This window comes from Acaromyces ingoldii (assembly GCF_003144295.1).
Source record: "Acaromyces ingoldii strain MCA 4198 unplaced genomic scaffold FA10scaffold_1, whole genome shotgun sequence".
Taxonomy (NCBI): Eukaryota; Fungi; Basidiomycota; class Exobasidiomycetes; order Exobasidiales; family Cryptobasidiaceae; genus Acaromyces; species Acaromyces ingoldii.
The window spans coordinates 532,532-548,676 of record NW_020290247.1 but is presented as its reverse complement, the minus strand read 5'-3'; the positions used below and the strand labels follow the sequence as shown (position 1 = coordinate 548,676).

Genomic DNA, 16,145 nt, shown 5'->3' with positions numbered 1-16,145 from the left:
CAGACGCGTTCTTTCGTGCCAGACTTTCGCGAGGACTTCCCTTCAGACACACCCACCAAACCACAGCAGCACAGCAGCAGTAGCAGCACAATATGGAGATGCTCTCATCTTCGTCGGCGCTGCCGTCATCGCCACTGACCAGGAGCTCGCCTGCAGGCCGTACGTCGGGTGCCCGCCTTGATCCGCTGGCCTTCGACGCCTCGATCCCCAGTGATGGCAGCATGCCCACGAATAATTACAACACCAACAACGGTCAAGGCCACACGGGGGGACCCGATGGTGGACAAACCACCGATAGGGATGCAGATGACGGAGCACCAGCTTCGAGGAACGCCAGACCACGGAAGCCAATCAACATCGAGGAGATTGCCCCTGTCGTTGACGAGACGGGCGAGCGTGTGCGCGAGCATTTCGTCCAATTCCTCACAAAGTGAGTCGCTCCTGCGCTCTTGTGTCCTCTACCTCCTCTTTCAAGGTACTTACCCTTGATTCCTGATGCAGCTATGTCGAAGAGCCCCTCTCCGGCTCACCAGACCCAGATGGCGACGGGTACTCGACTGAGCGCCCTTACGTAGCCCAGATTAGCGCCCTCTCCGAGTTCCAGCGGACTACGCTCTTCGTCGACTTTACCCATCTGCTCCGGTATCAGTCGCTGCTCGCCGAGGCCGTCAGTCAGCAGTACTACCGCTTTCTGCCTTACCTCCGACGTGCCGTCGCCGACCTCGTTGCCGAAGTCAGCCCCGAGTATCTCTACATCAACGCACACGCCGCCTCGACGGCCTCCTCGGGTCTCAAGCCTCGCGACTTTGGCGTCTCTTTCTACAATCTCGCGCTCGTTTCCGGCATCCGCGACTTGCGCACCGACAGCATCGGTCGTCTGACGTCGATCAGCGGTACAGTCACGCGCACGTCCGAGGTCAGGCCCGAGCTCATCTACGGCGCCTTCAAGTGCCAGGAGTGCGGCAACGTGGTGCGCGACGTCGAGCAGCAGTTCAAGTACACGGTCCCGACCATGTGCCACAATCCGACGTGCCAGAACACGAAGAACTGGCAGCTCAACACCGATCAGAGTCGCTTTGCTGACTGGCAAAAGGTCAGGATCCAGGAGAATGCCAACGAGATTCCCACGGGCAGCATGCCTCGCAGCCTCGACGTCATTCTCCGCTCCGAGATCGTTGAGAGGGCCAAGGCTGGCGACAAGTGCGTCTTCACCGGCACCTTTATCGTGGTGCCCGATGTGTCGCAGCTTGGCGTTCCGGGTGTCAACGCTCAGATCCAGCGAGACGCTGCGGGCGGCCGCGCTCCCGAAGGCATCAGCCAACAGGGTGTCACGGGTCTTGCTTCGCTCGGCGTTCGCGACCTGACCTACAAGACGGCCTTTTTGGCCTGCATGGTGCAGAGCGGCGAGGACCGCAAGGGCGGCAACGTGCGCGATGAAGGCGAGGCCGAAGACCCCGAGACGCTCATGAATGCTCTGACGGAGGAGGAGCGCGATGAGCTCGAAGCCATGGTTTCTACCGATGACATCTATTCGCGCCTCGTCCACAGCATTGCGCCCACTGTGTATGGCCACGACATTGTCAAAAAGGGCATCCTGCTCCAGCTCATGGGTGGCGTGCACAAGCAGACGCGCGAGGGCATCCACCTCCGTGGCGACATCAACATTTGCATTGTTGGCGATCCCAGTACCAGCAAATCGCAGTTCCTCAAGTGAGTGACCTGTTGTGCTAAGAAGCGTCAGGTTGAAAATCAAGAAGCTAATAACATCCTTCTGCTAGATATGTCTGCGGCTTTCTGCCACGAGCTGTGTACACATCGGGCAAGGCTTCCTCGGCAGCCGGTCTGACGGCAGCCGTGGTGCGAGACGAGGAGACGGGCGAGTTCACAATCGAGGCTGGTGCCCTGATGCTGGCCGACAACGGCATCTGCGCCATTGACGAGTTTGACAAGATGGACGTTAGCGACCAAGTGGCCATCCACGAGGCCATGGAGCAGCAGACGATCTCGATTGCCAAAGCCGGTCTTCAGGCCACTCTCAATGCCCGGACCTCAATCCTGGCGGCGGCCAACCCAGTAGGAGGGCGATACAACCGCAAGATGACGCTGCGAGCTAACGTAGCCATGTCGGCGCCCATCATGTCGAGGTTCGACCTCTTCTTTGTCGTTCTCGACGAATGCAACGAGAATGTCGACATGAACATTGCGCAGCACATTATCAACGTCCACCGCTTCAAGGACAGTGCCATTGCACCAGAGTTCAGCACAGAGGCCATCCAGCGCTACATTCGCTATGCGCGAACCTTCCAGCCCAAACTGACGCCCGAGGCCAGCGACGTGCTCGTCGAAAAGTACAGGCAGCTGAGAGAGGACGATGCGGGCGCAGGCGGCAAGAACTCATACAGGATCACAGTTCGGCAGCTGGAGAGCATGATTCGGCTCTCAGAAGCGATTGCGCGAGCGAATTGCAGGCAGGAGATTACGCCTGCATTTGTCAGAGAAGCATTCTCGCTCCTCAGGCAGTCGATCATCCACGTCGAGAAGGACGACATCAACTTTGAGGATGAGGAAGAGGATGACGACACGCTGCTCAGAGAGCGGGAGCAGCAACAACGACAGCAGCAGCAGGCTTCCTCGATGGAGGAGTCGATGGATGCGGACATGTCGAGCGCAGCTGCGACCCTTGCGGACCCAGCGACTGCAGCATCAGCTCCTACCACGGCCGCCGCTGCCGCTGAGACCTCCGCAGCGCCGTCATCACGACGGAGGCTGAAGATCACCCACGATCGCTACATTGAGATGCTGAACCTGTTGGTGATGCGCGTCAATGAGATGGAGAAGGCGACGGGATCCGGTATCAACAGGCGCGACCTCATCCAATGGTACCTCGAGCAGCGTGAGAGCGAAATCGAGACTTTGGAACAGCTCGAGGAGGAGAGGGAACTGGCGGCCAAGGTCGTCGTCAAGCTCATCAAAGATCAATACTTTATTGAGCTCAGAAATGACGAGGACGAGACACAGCCGGATGGCGATGAGGAAGATTTGACGGCCTCGCAGGAGCCCATTCTCATGGTTCACCCCAAGGTCGACCTCGACAATCTCGGCAGCTCATTGGAGTAGACCACTCTCTTGTCGTTTCTTATCTTTTACCCGTCTTTGCTCTCGCTCTATTATTGTATTGTTCCGTCTTGTTCTCTCATCGTATTGCGGCATGCCGTGCGTGCTACTTTTGCTGTCTCTTGACGCCGAGAAGGAGTGTTGGATGTTTTACAAAGATGTGATGGGATGATGTGTACAGTACTCATGAAAAAGAGAAGAGTATGAAGAGAAGTCACTGTTGATCCAGGGGGTTCGCGCGCACTTTGATGAATGTGTCACAGCCCTAGTTTCGTCTTGTCAGCTCACACAGATTTGGAGTTGTCGGACGACGGTCGACTCACATGACCATAGAGACTGACGATGTCCAAGCTTCCTCGTCCGTGCTCTGCGTAAATTCTGCTCATAGGAAGGCCGTAGCCTAAACCGGCGAGCGTGCCCATGCCGCTCGATAGACCGACGTCTCCGCCCGAGCTCAACGCTCCCAAACCCTCCTGCCCACCGGGACCTACGACGCCGCCGACCTGTTGCATCGCATACGGTCCTCCCTCATCATCGTCCTCCTTCATCCCACCGGCCTCGCCGTCCTCGCCAGAAGACCCGGCAGTGGTGAAGGTGTAGTTGAAGATGTGGGGCAAATTGCGAGGGTGGATTCCTCCGCCCTGGTCGCGAATCCGAATCGAAAGATGCGTCGGGGAGAGGGCGAGGGAGATGGTAATGGGCGGAAGCGGCCGGTCAGACGAGGAGCCATAGAGGCGCAAATGTCTTTCGACGGTGGCCCGGTAGCTGTTCTTGAGCAGCTCCGTCATGCAGTAGCTCTGACAAGCAGTTGTATCAGCACCACGGCAATAGGAGCAAATAAGACGAGAGGAAAAACTTCGACTCACCAGGTGGCTGGAGACGCCAACGAACGTCGCACTGCGATCGCCCTCAAGGACCATGGCCGGTTTGATGCCAAGTGTGCTCTCGCACAGGTCTCCAACAAAGGCTGCACAAGCATCGATGAGGTCGGCTGCATTGACTTGTGTGTCAATGATGCCGACAGAGTGTGCATTTGTTGAAGAACCAGTTGCGTGAGCGTGGGTGAGTGCGAGGTGCTGCTCGGCGATGAGCCGGATGCCAATTCGCGAGTGAATGGCACCATCAAGGAAGTGTGTGATCGCCGCTGAAGGCATGTACTTCTGGCATTCGATGAACCCTGTCGATTCAATAAGTCAGTCGCTTCAAGGTAAATGGTGCATGCTTCGGCCTCGACCGATGCTCACCTCTAGAGAGGGTGGGGACATTCTCCGAGTGAAGGGCTACCATCTCTTCCAACTTTCTTGTAAACTCTTCGTTTTCCGCGGTTGACGTGATCTCGCCCAGACTTGCGAGACTGTCGAAGCTAGACGCATACAGCCTGGCAATCTTGGCAATGTACGGGTTCGATCCGACGATGAAGGGCAGCGACCGATACTGATCCACGCGTCGCGCCAGCCGGATGGGCAACTCATGCGCCGTGAACCTCGCCGAGCGCAGCAGCTTCTCGGTCGGAGGTGGCGAGCCTGGCTCACCACCCAAAGAGAGAAGAGACCGGAGCGTCAGTCCTGTTGGATTTCTTGCGAGGAATTTGGAGAGGAGCTGGGGAGATGCGCCAAAAGTCGAGAGCGATGAGGGTGGTGGTGGTGGTGGAGGCGTTGGAGGCTCGCTCGCCCTGGTTGACTGGGACGAGAACGGCTCTGGTGGAGGGTAGAAGGAGTAATGTCTCTGTCCTCGAGCTGTCGTCGCTCCCAAAGGCGCTGCCCTCCTCGCAACGGTCCTACCGATCATCATCGTTGTCGTCCTCGTCGTCTTTCTGGACTGAGTGGACTAGTACGAAGCAACTTTAAACTCTTGAGCTCGCTCACGTGGATTTTGCCTCCACCAACGAATGGCTCATGGCGAGGAAAGATCTTCTTCTCTTACGACTGCCCTGGGACCGCACTGCAGGCTGCGAACAGTATGCAGTCCTGAGCAGGTCGCCACATGCACCCCGTTCGCAGAGTTGCCCTCCGCCCCGCTCTCGCCCGATTAAGCCCTGCTGAGCGCCTGCTACAAGGCTCTGTCGGCCGTTCGTCGACCTTTTGCTCGTCAGTTCGGCCGCGCCTTTCCACTCGTGCCCCAGCCCAGCTGAGTCGCCTGACCGTCAGTGCCAGCGCCAGATCTCGAGGAGCACCCTTATCCACAACGACCGACGCCCCATACGAAATGGATGTGCCAGTGCTGACACTGGACCCCATTGAGGATGCCTTGTGCACGCTCCTCGATCAAGCCTGCCAGTGGATCACCGAGAACAAGCCTCAGCCAGACCCGGTCGAGTCGTGCGGTGTTGTCATAGATTACCATGAGAATTGGACGTGCGATGCGAGGATCGCAGGAGGCTGGGTACGCGACAAGGTGGGTCTCAATATCATGTTGCACCCACAGAAACTTTCGCTGAATGCATCTCTGTCTGCCACGGCAGCTCCTGGGGCACGCCTCGCACGACCTCGATGTTTCGCTCAGTACATTGACCGGTCACATTTTTGCCCTCCTTTTGCGCTCATATCTCCTCTCCGAGGCCTTTCGATCGACTCAGCTTGCCACCGACCCTAGCTCCCCACTCTATGGCGGCACCTCGACTTCTCTCGTCGGCCACATTTCCAAGATTGCGGCGAACCCAGAGCAGAGCAAGAACCTCGAGACAGCCACGGCCAAGGTGGCGGGCCTCCAGCTCGACTTTGTAAATCTCAGAAAGGAGGTGTATGAAGGCAACAGCAGGATCCCGAAGATGGTATGTAGTACAGACCTTGTGGACCCTTGCACGATGCTCATTCGGATGTACAGACGTTTGGAACGCCGTTGGAAGACGCCCAACGTCGAGACATCACAATCAACTCGCTCTTTTTCAATGTGCACACTCGTCAAGTCGAGGATTGCACGGGAATGGGTCTCGTCGATCTCCGCGAAAAGATCATCAGAACGCCGTTATCGCCCCGTCGAACCTTTCTCGATGATCCGTTGCGTGTGCTCCGCTGCGTACGTTTCGCCAGTCGGTTCCAGTATGCCGTCAACTACGATATTGTCGCCTGCCTCAACGCAAACAAGGACGGTGACTCTGATGAGATTCGAAAGGCGCTGATGGAAAAGGTTTCCCGAGAGCGATTCGGCAACGAGGTTGACAAGATGCTTCGAGGACCCGACCCACTCTTGGCACTAGATCTCATCAAAAACCTCGACCTCTTTCCCATCATTTTCGAGCCTGCTCCCAACTCCGGCGAAATTCGACCCATATCGTTGTCAACTACGGCCTTTGGCAACGTCAGCACCGCCCTGGAGCCTGCCACTATTCTCGACCAATTATGGGTTGAGGCCAGACGCCGCAATGGTGAAGCTGATGCGCAACTCTCGCGGGCTCAAAGATACTCTGGCGGCATCTCGACCAAGGATCTTGAGCGCATTCCTTCGAAGCTACTGCAGCCTTTGCTCGACGAGTACCAGCGTCGAAACCTCTTCCTCTCTGCCGCTCTTCGACCGCTTCAAGAATGGGAGTGGGAAGAAAAGAAAGGCAAGTGGTTCACGGCCGCAGAAAATGTAGTTGCCATCGGTCTCAAGGTGAGTATCTGCTCCCACTTCCATCCTTGATAAAGACTGATGGAAGCTCTGTTATCGCGCAGCTCGGAGGGTTCAATACGAGAGACCCAGTTGCCAAACTGTTCAAGTCTGTTGAGCTGCTTTCGCGACCTTCCAAAGCATGTTTCGATGCAGGCTGTGATAAAGCTGTGGCCAATGGTCAGGCTCAAGCCTACCGTGGACATCTCGTACCCAATCTTGCCGGCCAGAATGTCAGCCCGCGGGCCACCCTTGGTACGTCACCGAGTCGAAAGTCAAGGTAGCACACTTAGGCTAACGAATTATGCTCGCAGCTCTCATCTTCCGACTGCCAACCATGACCTTCACAAAGAAGGAGTGTGAGCTGTCGCCAGAGGCTTTCATTCTCTGGAATCTTGTCCTCGACATCTGCGATCAGCAGGAGACGACCGCGCTGGACCACATTCTAAGCGATCTTTACAGTCCAGTTGCCCCGCTGATCCCGCATCTGCAGGACAAGGCGCTGCTCGACGGCAACGAGGTGTCGAAAGCTCTTGGCTACGCACCGGGTCCCCTCATGCAGAGGATCCTGACCATGGTGGAAGCATGGCAATTTGACCATCTCGACGATCTTCTGGATGGAAGAAAGAATGCGGCCGAGCTCAAGGAGGAGTGCAAGGCGTGGCTCCGCGAGGAATGGGATAGCGGTGGCATCATCTCGGTGGAAGAGAGGATGGCCAGCAAGAAGGAAAAGAAGCAGAAGAAGCAGAAGAAGAGCGAGTAGCTCAACCGAGACCACCCCTCATCCCCCTTTTACCTTGTCTAATTCGTGTCATTTGACCACCCGACCTTTCGAAGTGGTCTTCTATTACCACCAACCAACACAATTGTACACAAATAGCTGCATTACATAGGGAAGGGCCTCCCATTAATGAATAGATTGTCGAATTGGAAGATCACCGCAGAAGCTCGTCGGCCGGGTTGCTGTTCTGTCCTGGCTCCCTCGCCTTTCTCTTTGCTCTCCACTGCCTCACAGCAGTCTCGAATGCATTGACGTCGAGGCCTTCGTGCCCGACGAGGTGGAAATGAACACCTAACCGGTTGCCCACCTCTGCATTCCGAGACTCATCGTCGAAGAAGACCATCTCATCATAGGGCACCCCTGTATTCGCCTTGATCGATTGGAAGTGTGTCAACTTTGACCCAGGGTAGATTTCGAGATGATTGAACAGCGCTGATATGCGAGGGGGTCAGCCAAAATGACGGGTCCAGAAAGACGGGGAGGGAAGAGGGAGGGAGAAGGACAAACTCACACATGGCTTTGACAGTCTTGCGCTGCGTCGTCGTCTGACTCCGCCGCGGTGTCGGCACAGCCGCTGCAGGCTCTTCGTCATCGAATAGGACGAGCCCATTGAGGGCCTGGCGCGCCACTGTTGGCGCGCTCGTCCGACTTGCCGCCGCAACGACGACGCCCTTCTTGCGCAGGTGCAGCAGGATGGCGGGGACGTGGGGAAAAAAGGAGAGAGGCTGCCCATGGACGTCGTGGACCTTGTTGATGTTTTCGCCGCGGCGCTTGAGCGGCCCAGAGACGTGCGTGTCGACCCAGAGCGGCCAGAGTGTGTAGTCTAGGTCGAACGCGACGAGCCTCGGCAGAGGGTCCCCAAGCGCAGCCAAGCGCGCGGAGACGCCTTGGTCAACCGAAGATGTACCGTTCCCTGGCTGCTGTTGCTGCTGCGAAGAGTCATCGTCAGAGTCGTCGAACACCATGTTGTTGCGCTGATTTCGTTTGCGAGTCATCGTCGTCTTCGAGCCCACTTCACTCCACTTGACGCAGAAGTTTCTGAGTGTATCATCGTCTTAATTTATCCGAGTCCCGGTCTCGCACTATCGTCATTGAATATAGTCATCGTCATTCGTTACTCATAAGAAAGAAGACTGTCCATCATTCTACTGCGAACAAGTCGCTGACAGTTCATTCATAAGCGCTCTCGAGCTGCGCCTCCTTGTTAGTATCGTTGATCGTGGCACCAAGGTCATTAATGACGTGGTCAATGCCAGAGTTGGTGGCCCCTCCGAAGCGGACCGTGGTCGCATGTCTGACGAGCACGGCCTTGGGCTCATAAGAAGCGTGCGAGGTCGGCTGCTCAATAGCAGAGAATCCGTACACATTGGGGTTGGTAAAGACGCAGTAGATGCCCAGGCCCGTGGCGTAGTGAGACGTGACCGCATTGGAGACCTTGTAGGAGGCCCATCCAGCCACACGCGAGTGAGACCAGACATTGTTGTTTGGCGGGTCGTACGGCAGCTCAGACTGTGTGGCTCCTGTCAGCACACCGACGGTCGAGCGGGGAAAAGAAAGAGGAGAAGGCTCACCTGGTAGAAAAATACCTGACCATGATTGCCATTCCAAATAGTCTGATACTCTTTGTGGTGCTCGTTGAAGAGGCCGTAGATTGTCACATAGTCGGCATTGACGACGAGTCCGGTGTTGCAAGGGTTGAGGTACCAACCGACTCCGTCGCCGTGGTCGGCCCTCCACAACCAAAGATTGTCCCCAATGGTGTCCCGACGATTGATTGTGATGCAGTTGTCGCAGCGCCCCAGCCCCGCGCCGCCAACGCGACAGAAGACGTCGCTGAGAACGACTGGCTTGTCATTGGGAGTCCAGTTCAGGGAGCCAGAACCAGCGTCACCGACCGTGCACAGGCTCGAGGAGAAGTTGGCGCCCGCGTCCAGGAGCAGACCGGCGACATGAACATTTTCCACATCTGCGATGGTAAGAGCCGCGGTCCCGTTAACAGGCTTAAGCGTTGCAAGACCCAGGCCGAGGAGGACCGTGCCAGGAGCCGTAACAGCAAGCGCAGATCCGAGCAGATAGACGCCGGGCGTAAAGAGGACCGACATCTCCTTGACCAGGGCAGCATTCAAAGTATCGGCGTTGTCCTTTGTCGGGTCGGCCACGTAAAATGAAGAGAGAGCCACTGTGGCGTCCTTGACAGAGCCTTCACCAGTCCAGCTGGGACCAACGCTGCAGGGTTTCGTAGCTGGCTTGGCGACGAGGTAGGCGTCTGCCGTGGAATCATAGACAAGGTAGGGCTTCTCTCGCACGACGGGCGTCTTTTTGATGGTAGAGAATGGCACCTTTGGCCAGTCCTCATTGGGAGCACCTAGGTCGCCAACAAAGACCTGGGCATACGACCCTCCTGTCCAGGAGCCCATCGAAACGTTGCGGGTGATGAACTGTTGCTGAGTGCCATTGTCGATCTGCCCGTCGATCTGGGAATCGGCAATGAAGCCGCCTGAAGACCAGCCGCCGTGATCGGAAAGGACGACTGGGCCCTTGACATGGACACGACGGAAGAAGGTGGCTAAATCATGTTTACCCCCTAATCAGCTTGTTGTTGGGCGGCCGCTCCCGACAGCATCGATAGAACATACCTTGGGAGACTGCCCAAACGAGAATGGATTCGTCTTCTTCGATGGTCGGAATCACTGTGAGATTTTCGACACCGCGCCAAAAATTGACGGTGGCGTTGTTGTTCTCCATCCAGTCGGCCTTGACCCGGACTGCGCCCGTGATGACTACGTCCTCGGGGCTCGAACCGAGGCCATGTACCGTTGTGTAGTAGCCCACGCGGACATCGAGCGTGTACTGACCGGGCTTGAAGAAGAGAGCCCAGCGATCGCTTCCAAACTGATTGGCAACCTGTGCCTCGTACACCTCGTCGACCCTTGCTTGTATGTCGGCCATGGCTTGGTCAGGCCCAAAGACCAACTGAGTCGTCGGCGTCAGCCTCTCTCTACAGTCGGATTGTTCCTTTCAACCTAAACTCACAATTTGGGCCCCCAAGTCCACGGGCTGCGGTTCGTCAGGCTCTTCCGATTCAAGCATCGGTCGTGGCACGGGCGCTAGGGTTCCCTTTTGAGCCGACTTCTGCTCTGGTTCTGTATCTTTCGAGGGCGGTGCTGGCGCCTTTGCTTCTTGAGGCGCAGCTTTAGCCAGCTCGGTGCCGTCATCTTCCTTGCGTGCATGTCCAATGACGGCTTCTGCTACAGGCGCTTCCCCTTTGCCTTTCGTTGGCGAGCCTCGAGAAGCGTTGCTGCGGAGCGAGATGCGACGGAGGCGCTGCACCAGCCTCTCGCGGTGATTCGACTCCATCGGGGAGGGCGGCGGAACTGCCGACGTCGAGTCGAGTTTGACGCCGGCATCTCCCTTGCCTTCGACAGCGTTGGAGGTGCTCATATCTGCTCTTTGTCGTCTCAGCCTGTCTCTACTCGTGTGTTTGTCGTAGGTGTCGTCGTCGTTGCACAGGGGCGCTGGAAATTTATCGGCGCATGGTCGCGCCTGCGGGGCGGAGGTACAGTGCAAAGGAGGCGGCTCGGCCCCGCTTCATTTCATTACTGTCCAGCCACTGCTGGCAATCTGAGCTGAGGAAAAGGGGCTTCTGTGACAAGTCCATGATTGGCCGTTCCACAGGACAGGGGCTAGTAGCCGGGCTTCGGTGCGGGGGGGGGGGGGGGGGGCCAACAGCGAAATAAGGCTGAGCCAGCGCATGGAAGGAACAGAAGATTAATTAGACGAAGATCTTAGCCTAGAGTCCCTGGTCGCCCAGATCCGCTCTGGCTTTTGCTCCTGCCATTCTTCTGGAGCACTCCTGCTTAGTAACACAACCTTGATCATCGCTCTCGCCTGCCCCGTCATCTCTGATGGTCATCCCTCCTGAGTGGCTCTAATTCACTTGGTGCACGAGGTGGGGTGATGGGAGCTTAGTCTGAATCTCATGACATCGTGCTTTCCCATCCTCTTCCACTAGTCGAGACTGGTCTGATTCGTCCTTTGCTCTCGTGCGCAGAGGAAGAACAGACAGAAGTGCGGAACTAGCTTGCTTGCTTCAAGCCACTCACTCACTCAGCCGGGCCGCGACTCAATCTCCTCCCCATCTGGCTGGCCGTGCGAGGATCGGGGTACCAGGGCCGGGTTGCCCGCGGGTGCAAACTACCCACACACGGACTACCAGGACACGTAACCAAAAGTCCCTTACGCGCCTTTACCCACGTACCATTATTACTACACGACTACGAACTAGTAGTCTGCACAACTACAACGAAGGTAACTAATGCCGATTGCTCGTGCGTGATTTCAGGGCACGCTAAATGTCATGCCAGCCCTGGTTCGAAGGAAGAAAGTTTCCGGCGACCTTGACTGACCTGATTTTTTTTCTTTGTTCTCGATTTTGATTTTTTTTTTTATCCTCGCTCGCTCGCTTGCTTGGCCGCTGCTCAACTTCCTTGGTTGCGCACTAAAGCCGGCCGATCGGAGAATCGACCACCATCAGCATCCATACCCTGGCTTCTCCCTCGAGGAGGATCACACGCTCATTTGTCCTGGCATCCACCATGTCGCGCTTCGAGTCGTTGAGAGCGTCTGCCTCGGGCGCCCTGCCCCAATTCACGCCCTTTTCCAGCGGAAACCGAGGCATGGGTGCCAAGGCTGCTGCTGGTTCCAGTCCTTCGTCGGCAGTGCTCGGATTCTTCGATGCGATCACTCTGCGCGATGCAGACTTCTTTACCGTCGCCTTGGCTGTCCTGGCTATCATTGCCACTGGTCTCATCTACGAGCAGGTGGCCTACCGCCAGAAGAAAGCCGGTCTTCCAGGCCCGACGTGGACAATTCCCGTTATTGGCAAGTTTGCCGACTCGCTCCGCCCATCGCTGGAGAACTACCAAAAGGGATGGAACAGTGGCCCTCTGAGTGTTGCGAGCGTCTTTCACATGTGAGTGGTCGTCGTCGCCAATTGTCCTCGTTGACGTCTCGGCCCGCATGCCGTAGCGAACGTTGAGAGCTGAAGCGCTTGCATCCAGTTTCATTGTCATTGCCTCGTCCACGGAGCACACGCGAAAGATCCTCAATAGCCCCATGTACACCGAGCCCTGCCTCGTGGCGTCAGCCAAAAAGATTCTGTGCGCCGACAATTGGTGAGCTGAGCTGAGCTTGATGCGAGATACATCTGCGACTGCACTGAATGCTCATTTTAAACCGGGGCCGCCCATCGCAATCGCGCTCGGATCCTCTTTTGTTTTCTTCCCGTAGGGTTTTCCTCAACGGCAAGCCGCACGTCGACTTCCGCAAGGGCCTCAACACTCTCTTCACGCGCAATGCCCTGTCCATGTACCTGGGCATCCAGGAGAACATCTACAAGCGTCATTTTGCCGCATGGATGGCCGACCCGGATCCCCAGGCAAAGGAATACATGATGCCGTTCCGTGACCTCAACATGGAGACGTCGTTGCGCGTGTTCTGCGGCGACTACATCTCTGAGAAGGGCCAAAAGGACATCTCGGACCACTACTGGCTCATCACCCTCGCACTTCAGCTCGTTAACTTCCCTTTTGCTCTGCCGGGCACCAAGGTATACAATGCCATCAAGGCGCGCAAGATGACAATCAAGTGGTTCGAACACGCCTCGGCCGAAAGCAAGAAGCGCATGGCCGCCGGCGGTGAGCCCAACTGCCTCATCGATGGATGGATCAAGGCCATGCAGGATGCGCGCGCCGAGAGGGAGAACCCGGACCTGGGCTCGGACGCGAGGAGAACCCTGGTGCGAGACTTTTCCGATCGCGAAATCGCCCTTGCCGTGCTCTCTTTCCTCTTTGCCAGCCAGGATGCCATGTCTTCGGGCCTCACGTACCTCTTCCAGCACGTTGCCGACCAACCGGAGCTGCTGCGAAAGGTGCGCGAGGAGCAGTACCGTCTCCGAGGCGGTCAGCTCGATGCACCCATCACCCTCGACCTCATCGACCAAATGGAGTACACGCGCAACGTCGTCAAGGAGAGCCTGCGGATCAAGCCGCCGGTCATCATGGTCCCCTACACAGCACACAAGGCTTTCAAGATCGACGACAACTACACTGTGCCAAAGGGCACCATGGTCATTCCCTCGTTCTGGAACTCGCTCCACGATCCCCAGGCCTACCCAGACCCCGACAAGATCATCCCAGAGCGATGGATGCAGGGCCCTGATTCGCCGGCGCAGCAGCACCCGAGGAATTGGCTCGTGTTCGGAAGTGGACCCCACTACTGCATCGGCCAGCAATATGCACTGATGCACCTGACGGCCGTCCTGGCCGCTGCGAGCATCTCGATGAACTGGAAGCACGAAATCACGCCCACGTCCAACAAGGTCCGCGTCATTGCCGGCATTTTCCCAGAGGACGGCGCCCGAATGAAGTTCTCCCCGCGCCCCGCTCCCTCACCCACTGCCACACCCGAGGAGGCTGCTGCCGCGTGAAAGTCTCCCCCGGCCCATCTCACCCTTCCCTCTTTTCCTTTTCGGAGCTTTTCATTTCTCTCACAGAGCCACACCTTAGTAGAGTTCTTGCAAGCGTCGTGGTCATCTCATCTCTTTTCTTTTCTTTGTTGCTTTCTCTCTTCTGGAAACCCTAGTTTCTTTCTTTTTTTGACTACCTGTTCTTCACTTCCCCATGTCCCCCCTGCTCGACTATTTGAGCAGTCGAGCGAAATATAACCAATAATAGTCTCAACATCAACCTCCGCTGCCTCTTGTAGTCTGCGGACGAGAGTGTTGCCTCTTCGTTGTAGTGTAGCGGAGCAGGAAGCTCTAGTAGTAATGGGCGCGTCGCGTCTTCTTTGTGTGGTGAGACTTAGCGCCGTCCTATTCGTAAGAGTGGAGCGCTTTTTACTAAAGCGTCGTCTTCCCATGCTGAGGTCGCTTGTCAGCAGCACATCTTCGCCGTCTGCCGTGTGTCTCTCGAGACGTTTGTTGTGCCAATCCCCTCCCATTTTGCAGCAGCAGCAACGTAAGCAGTCATCGATTGTTGGACATCATCGCTCGAGCTCAAGCTTGGGTCTGGGTCTGGGTCTGGGTCTGAGTCTGGGTCTGAGCAGCAAGGCAAGGACGAACGCGAGCTCGATCTCGATCCTAATCTCGACAGACATGCCGCCGAAACGTGCGGCGGCGACAAAGGCCGCGGCCGAGAGCAAGACCAAGGCAAACGGAGCCGGTCCAAGCAAGCCGGAGGCTGGCAAGGCCAAGGTGGCTAAGGCCTCTGGCGACGGAGACGGGGCCGCGGACGGGCCGGCGGGGCCCGCCCAGAAGAAACAGAGGACGACGAAGGAGGCAGCGGTGAAGGACGCCGAGGAGGAACCAGCTGCAAAGCCGGCTGCCCCTACGTCGCCAAAGAAAGGAAAGGCGCAGAAGAAGTCACAGCCAAAGGGCGAGGACGAGCAAGAAGCAAAGAGTGGCGAACCACCAGCAGCAACAGCGGCAGCGGCCGCGGCGCACCCCTCGGCACCGCCTCCCGGCGGCTCCAAGATGGACACGACTGCGCCCGAGGAGCTGCCCCGAAACACATCTGTGCCCGACCCACTCTCGTTTGAGGGAGACGAAAAGAGCAAGAAGCAGGACGGAGACGTCCGGATCGCGAGCTGGAACGTGACGAGCTTCAAGAGCGTCCTAACAAAGGGCTTTATGAGATACGTCGAGGCAGAGCAGGCTGACGTGCTCTTTCTGAGTGAGACAAAGGTGAGTTGTCCGCCCTGCATACAGCACCAGGACAAGCCGGCTGAGACTGAAGAGCCTGCGCAGTGCAACGACGTTCCCATGCATCCGCGCCTGAGCGAAATCTACCCGTACCAGACCTGGGGCATCGGTCTCAAGAAGGGCTACGGAGGCGTGGCACTGCTGTCCAAGCAAAAGCCACTGAAGGTGACAACAGGCCTTGCCACATCAGCAGGCGAGGACTCGCCGCAAGACACAAAGGGCCGTCTCATCACAGCCGAATTCTCCAACTACATCCTCGCGGGCACCTACGTCGTCAATGCAGGCGAGGGACTCAAGACGATGCCGCAGAAGCAGGCGTGGAATGCCGCATTTGCAAGGCACCTCAAGGAGTGCGACGAGCGCAAGCCAACCATCTGGACGGGCGACTTGAACGTCGTGCTTGACAGCCGCGACCTTTCGGCAGCGAGCAAGAAGTGGAACAAGTCGCCGGGCTATACCGCCGTGAGTTTACTTGGCCCTAGCGTCAGCTTTGGGAGATACAGTGGCTGCTCTTGCTGACAGTGAAAGAGGCTGTCCTGGACACAGATCGAGTGCAGCCATCATCGAGCCGTGCTGGCAGGCACGGCCGTAGAGGGCGCCAAGCCCTACGTCGATATGTGGCGCGAGCTGCACCCAGACGCAGTCGGCCACTACAGCTACTATGGCTACCGAGGCAATTGTCGGGTCAAGGGCATTGGCTGGCGCCTCGACTCGTTCATCGTACCAGAAAGGATCAAGGGCAAAGTCCGCGCCGTCGAGATCCGTCACTCCGTCTGGGGTGCAAGCGATCACACGCCAGTCTACATGGACATCAAGGGTCCTCTTTGAGAAGAGCAACTTCTTTATTCCTCCTTTGTCTAGTAGATGTGTGGTAGTGCCGCGGTGAGAGAATAGATACATCAC

General features: G+C 57.1%; 7 protein-coding genes across 7 annotated transcripts; 4 read left to right on the top strand and 3 right to left on the bottom strand.

Moving 5' to 3' along the window:
* The first annotated feature begins 34 nt into the window (after positions 1 to 34).
* Positions 35 to 3,263, top strand: FA10DRAFT_236001 (MCM-domain-containing protein). Its single transcript, XM_025519056.1, has 3 exons — positions 35 to 430; positions 502 to 1,710; positions 1,779 to 3,263. Exons 1-3 carry the CDS (start codon positions 93 to 95, stop codon positions 3,115 to 3,117), a joined length of 2,886 nt encoding a protein of 961 aa, XP_025380010.1. The 5' UTR covers positions 35 to 92; the 3' UTR covers positions 3,118 to 3,263.
* On the bottom strand, positions 3,185 to 5,010 carry FA10DRAFT_246766 (alpha-ketoacid dehydrogenase kinase). The gene is made up of 4 exons (XM_025519423.1): positions 4,359 to 5,010; positions 3,981 to 4,291; positions 3,438 to 3,911; positions 3,185 to 3,379 (listed from the first exon to the last, which is right to left on the bottom strand). Exons 1-4 carry the CDS (start codon positions 4,903 to 4,905, stop codon positions 3,329 to 3,331), a joined length of 1,383 nt encoding a protein of 460 aa, XP_025380009.1. The 5' UTR covers positions 4,906 to 5,010; the 3' UTR covers positions 3,185 to 3,328.
* A 309-nt stretch (positions 5,011 to 5,319) lies between these two features.
* FA10DRAFT_257232 (hypothetical protein) lies at positions 5,320 to 7,465 on the top strand (the record flags this gene model as incomplete). The annotated part of the gene is made up of 5 exons (XM_025519844.1): positions 5,320 to 5,508; positions 5,576 to 5,884; positions 5,938 to 6,705; positions 6,768 to 6,957; positions 7,017 to 7,465. The coding sequence occupies 5 exons, from the start codon at positions 5,320 to 5,322 to the stop codon at positions 7,463 to 7,465; spliced, it is 1,905 nt and encodes a 634-aa protein (XP_025380008.1).
* A 45-nt stretch (positions 7,466 to 7,510) lies between these two features.
* Positions 7,511 to 8,489, bottom strand: FA10DRAFT_263563 (hypothetical protein). The gene is made up of 2 exons (XM_025520270.1): positions 7,995 to 8,489; positions 7,511 to 7,915 (listed from the first exon to the last, which is right to left on the bottom strand). The coding sequence occupies exons 1-2, from the start codon at positions 8,446 to 8,448 to the stop codon at positions 7,638 to 7,640; spliced, it is 732 nt and encodes a 243-aa protein (XP_025380007.1). The 5' UTR covers positions 8,449 to 8,489; the 3' UTR covers positions 7,511 to 7,637.
* Positions 8,490 to 8,524: 35 nt separating this feature from the next.
* Positions 8,525 to 11,205, bottom strand: FA10DRAFT_263562 (hypothetical protein). The gene is made up of 4 exons (XM_025520269.1): positions 10,517 to 11,205; positions 10,120 to 10,456; positions 9,055 to 10,049; positions 8,525 to 8,992 (listed from the first exon to the last, which is right to left on the bottom strand). The coding sequence occupies exons 1-4, from the start codon at positions 10,922 to 10,924 to the stop codon at positions 8,654 to 8,656; spliced, it is 2,079 nt and encodes a 692-aa protein (XP_025380006.1). The 5' UTR covers positions 10,925 to 11,205; the 3' UTR covers positions 8,525 to 8,653.
* A 1,231-nt stretch (positions 11,206 to 12,436) lies between these two features.
* Positions 12,437 to 14,231, top strand: FA10DRAFT_263560 (cytochrome P450). Its single transcript, XM_025520268.1, has 2 exons — positions 12,437 to 12,455; positions 12,544 to 14,231. The coding sequence occupies exon 2, from the start codon at positions 12,705 to 12,707 to the stop codon at positions 13,968 to 13,970; it is 1,266 nt and encodes a 421-aa protein (XP_025380005.1). The 5' UTR covers positions 12,437 to 12,455; positions 12,544 to 12,704; the 3' UTR covers positions 13,971 to 14,231.
* Positions 14,232 to 14,391: 160 nt separating this feature from the next.
* FA10DRAFT_263559 (hypothetical protein) lies at positions 14,392 to 16,145 on the top strand. Its single transcript, XM_025520267.1, has 3 exons — positions 14,392 to 15,224; positions 15,288 to 15,704; positions 15,789 to 16,145. The coding sequence occupies exons 1-3, from the start codon at positions 14,637 to 14,639 to the stop codon at positions 16,068 to 16,070; spliced, it is 1,287 nt and encodes a 428-aa protein (XP_025380004.1). The 5' UTR covers positions 14,392 to 14,636; the 3' UTR covers positions 16,071 to 16,145.

Bases quoted from the DNA above. Each gene is read 5' to 3' on its own strand.
- FA10DRAFT_263563 (XM_025520270.1), bottom strand. From the start codon at position 8,448: ATGGTGTTCGACGACTCTGACGATGACTCTTCGCAGCAGCAACAGCAG. The intron at 7,916-7,994 runs GTGAGTTTGTCC...CTCGCATATCAG, and splicing joins CAAGACTGTCAAAGCCATGT to CGCTGTTCAATCATCTCGAA.
- FA10DRAFT_263562 (XM_025520269.1), bottom strand. From the start codon at position 10,924: ATGAGCACCTCCAACGCTGTCGAAGGCAAGGGAGATGCCGGCGTCAAA. The intron at 10,457-10,516 runs GTGAGTTTAGGT...CCGACGACTCAG, and splicing joins TGGACTTGGGGGCCCAAATT to TTGGTCTTTGGGCCTGACCA. The intron at 8,993-9,054 runs GTGAGCCTTCTC...GGAGCCACACAG, and splicing joins GTCAGGTATTTTTCTACCAG to TCTGAGCTGCCGTACGACCC.
- FA10DRAFT_263559 (XM_025520267.1), top strand. From the start codon at position 14,637: ATGCCGCCGAAACGTGCGGCGGCGACAAAGGCCGCGGCCGAGAGCAAG. The intron at 15,225-15,287 runs GTGAGTTGTCCG...GAGCCTGCGCAG, and splicing joins TCTTTCTGAGTGAGACAAAG to TGCAACGACGTTCCCATGCA. The intron at 15,705-15,788 runs GTGAGTTTACTT...TCCTGGACACAG, and splicing joins AGTCGCCGGGCTATACCGCC to ATCGAGTGCAGCCATCATCG.
- FA10DRAFT_263560 (XM_025520268.1), top strand. From the start codon at position 12,705: ATGCTCATTTTAAACCGGGGCCGCCCATCGCAATCGCGCTCGGATCCT.
- FA10DRAFT_236001 (XM_025519056.1), top strand. From the start codon at position 93: ATGGAGATGCTCTCATCTTCGTCGGCGCTGCCGTCATCGCCACTGACC. The intron at 431-501 runs GTGAGTCGCTCC...TTCCTGATGCAG, and splicing joins TTCGTCCAATTCCTCACAAA to CTATGTCGAAGAGCCCCTCT. The intron at 1,711-1,778 runs GTGAGTGACCTG...TCCTTCTGCTAG, and splicing joins AGCAAATCGCAGTTCCTCAA to ATATGTCTGCGGCTTTCTGC.
- FA10DRAFT_246766 (XM_025519423.1), bottom strand. From the start codon at position 4,905: ATGATGATCGGTAGGACCGTTGCGAGGAGGGCAGCGCCTTTGGGAGCG. The intron at 4,292-4,358 runs GTGAGCATCGGT...TTGAATCGACAG, and splicing joins TGTCCCCACCCTCTCTAGAG to GGTTCATCGAATGCCAGAAG. The intron at 3,380-3,437 runs GTGAGTCGACCG...AGACGAAACTAG, and splicing joins TCGTCAGTCTCTATGGTCAT to GGCTGTGACACATTCATCAA.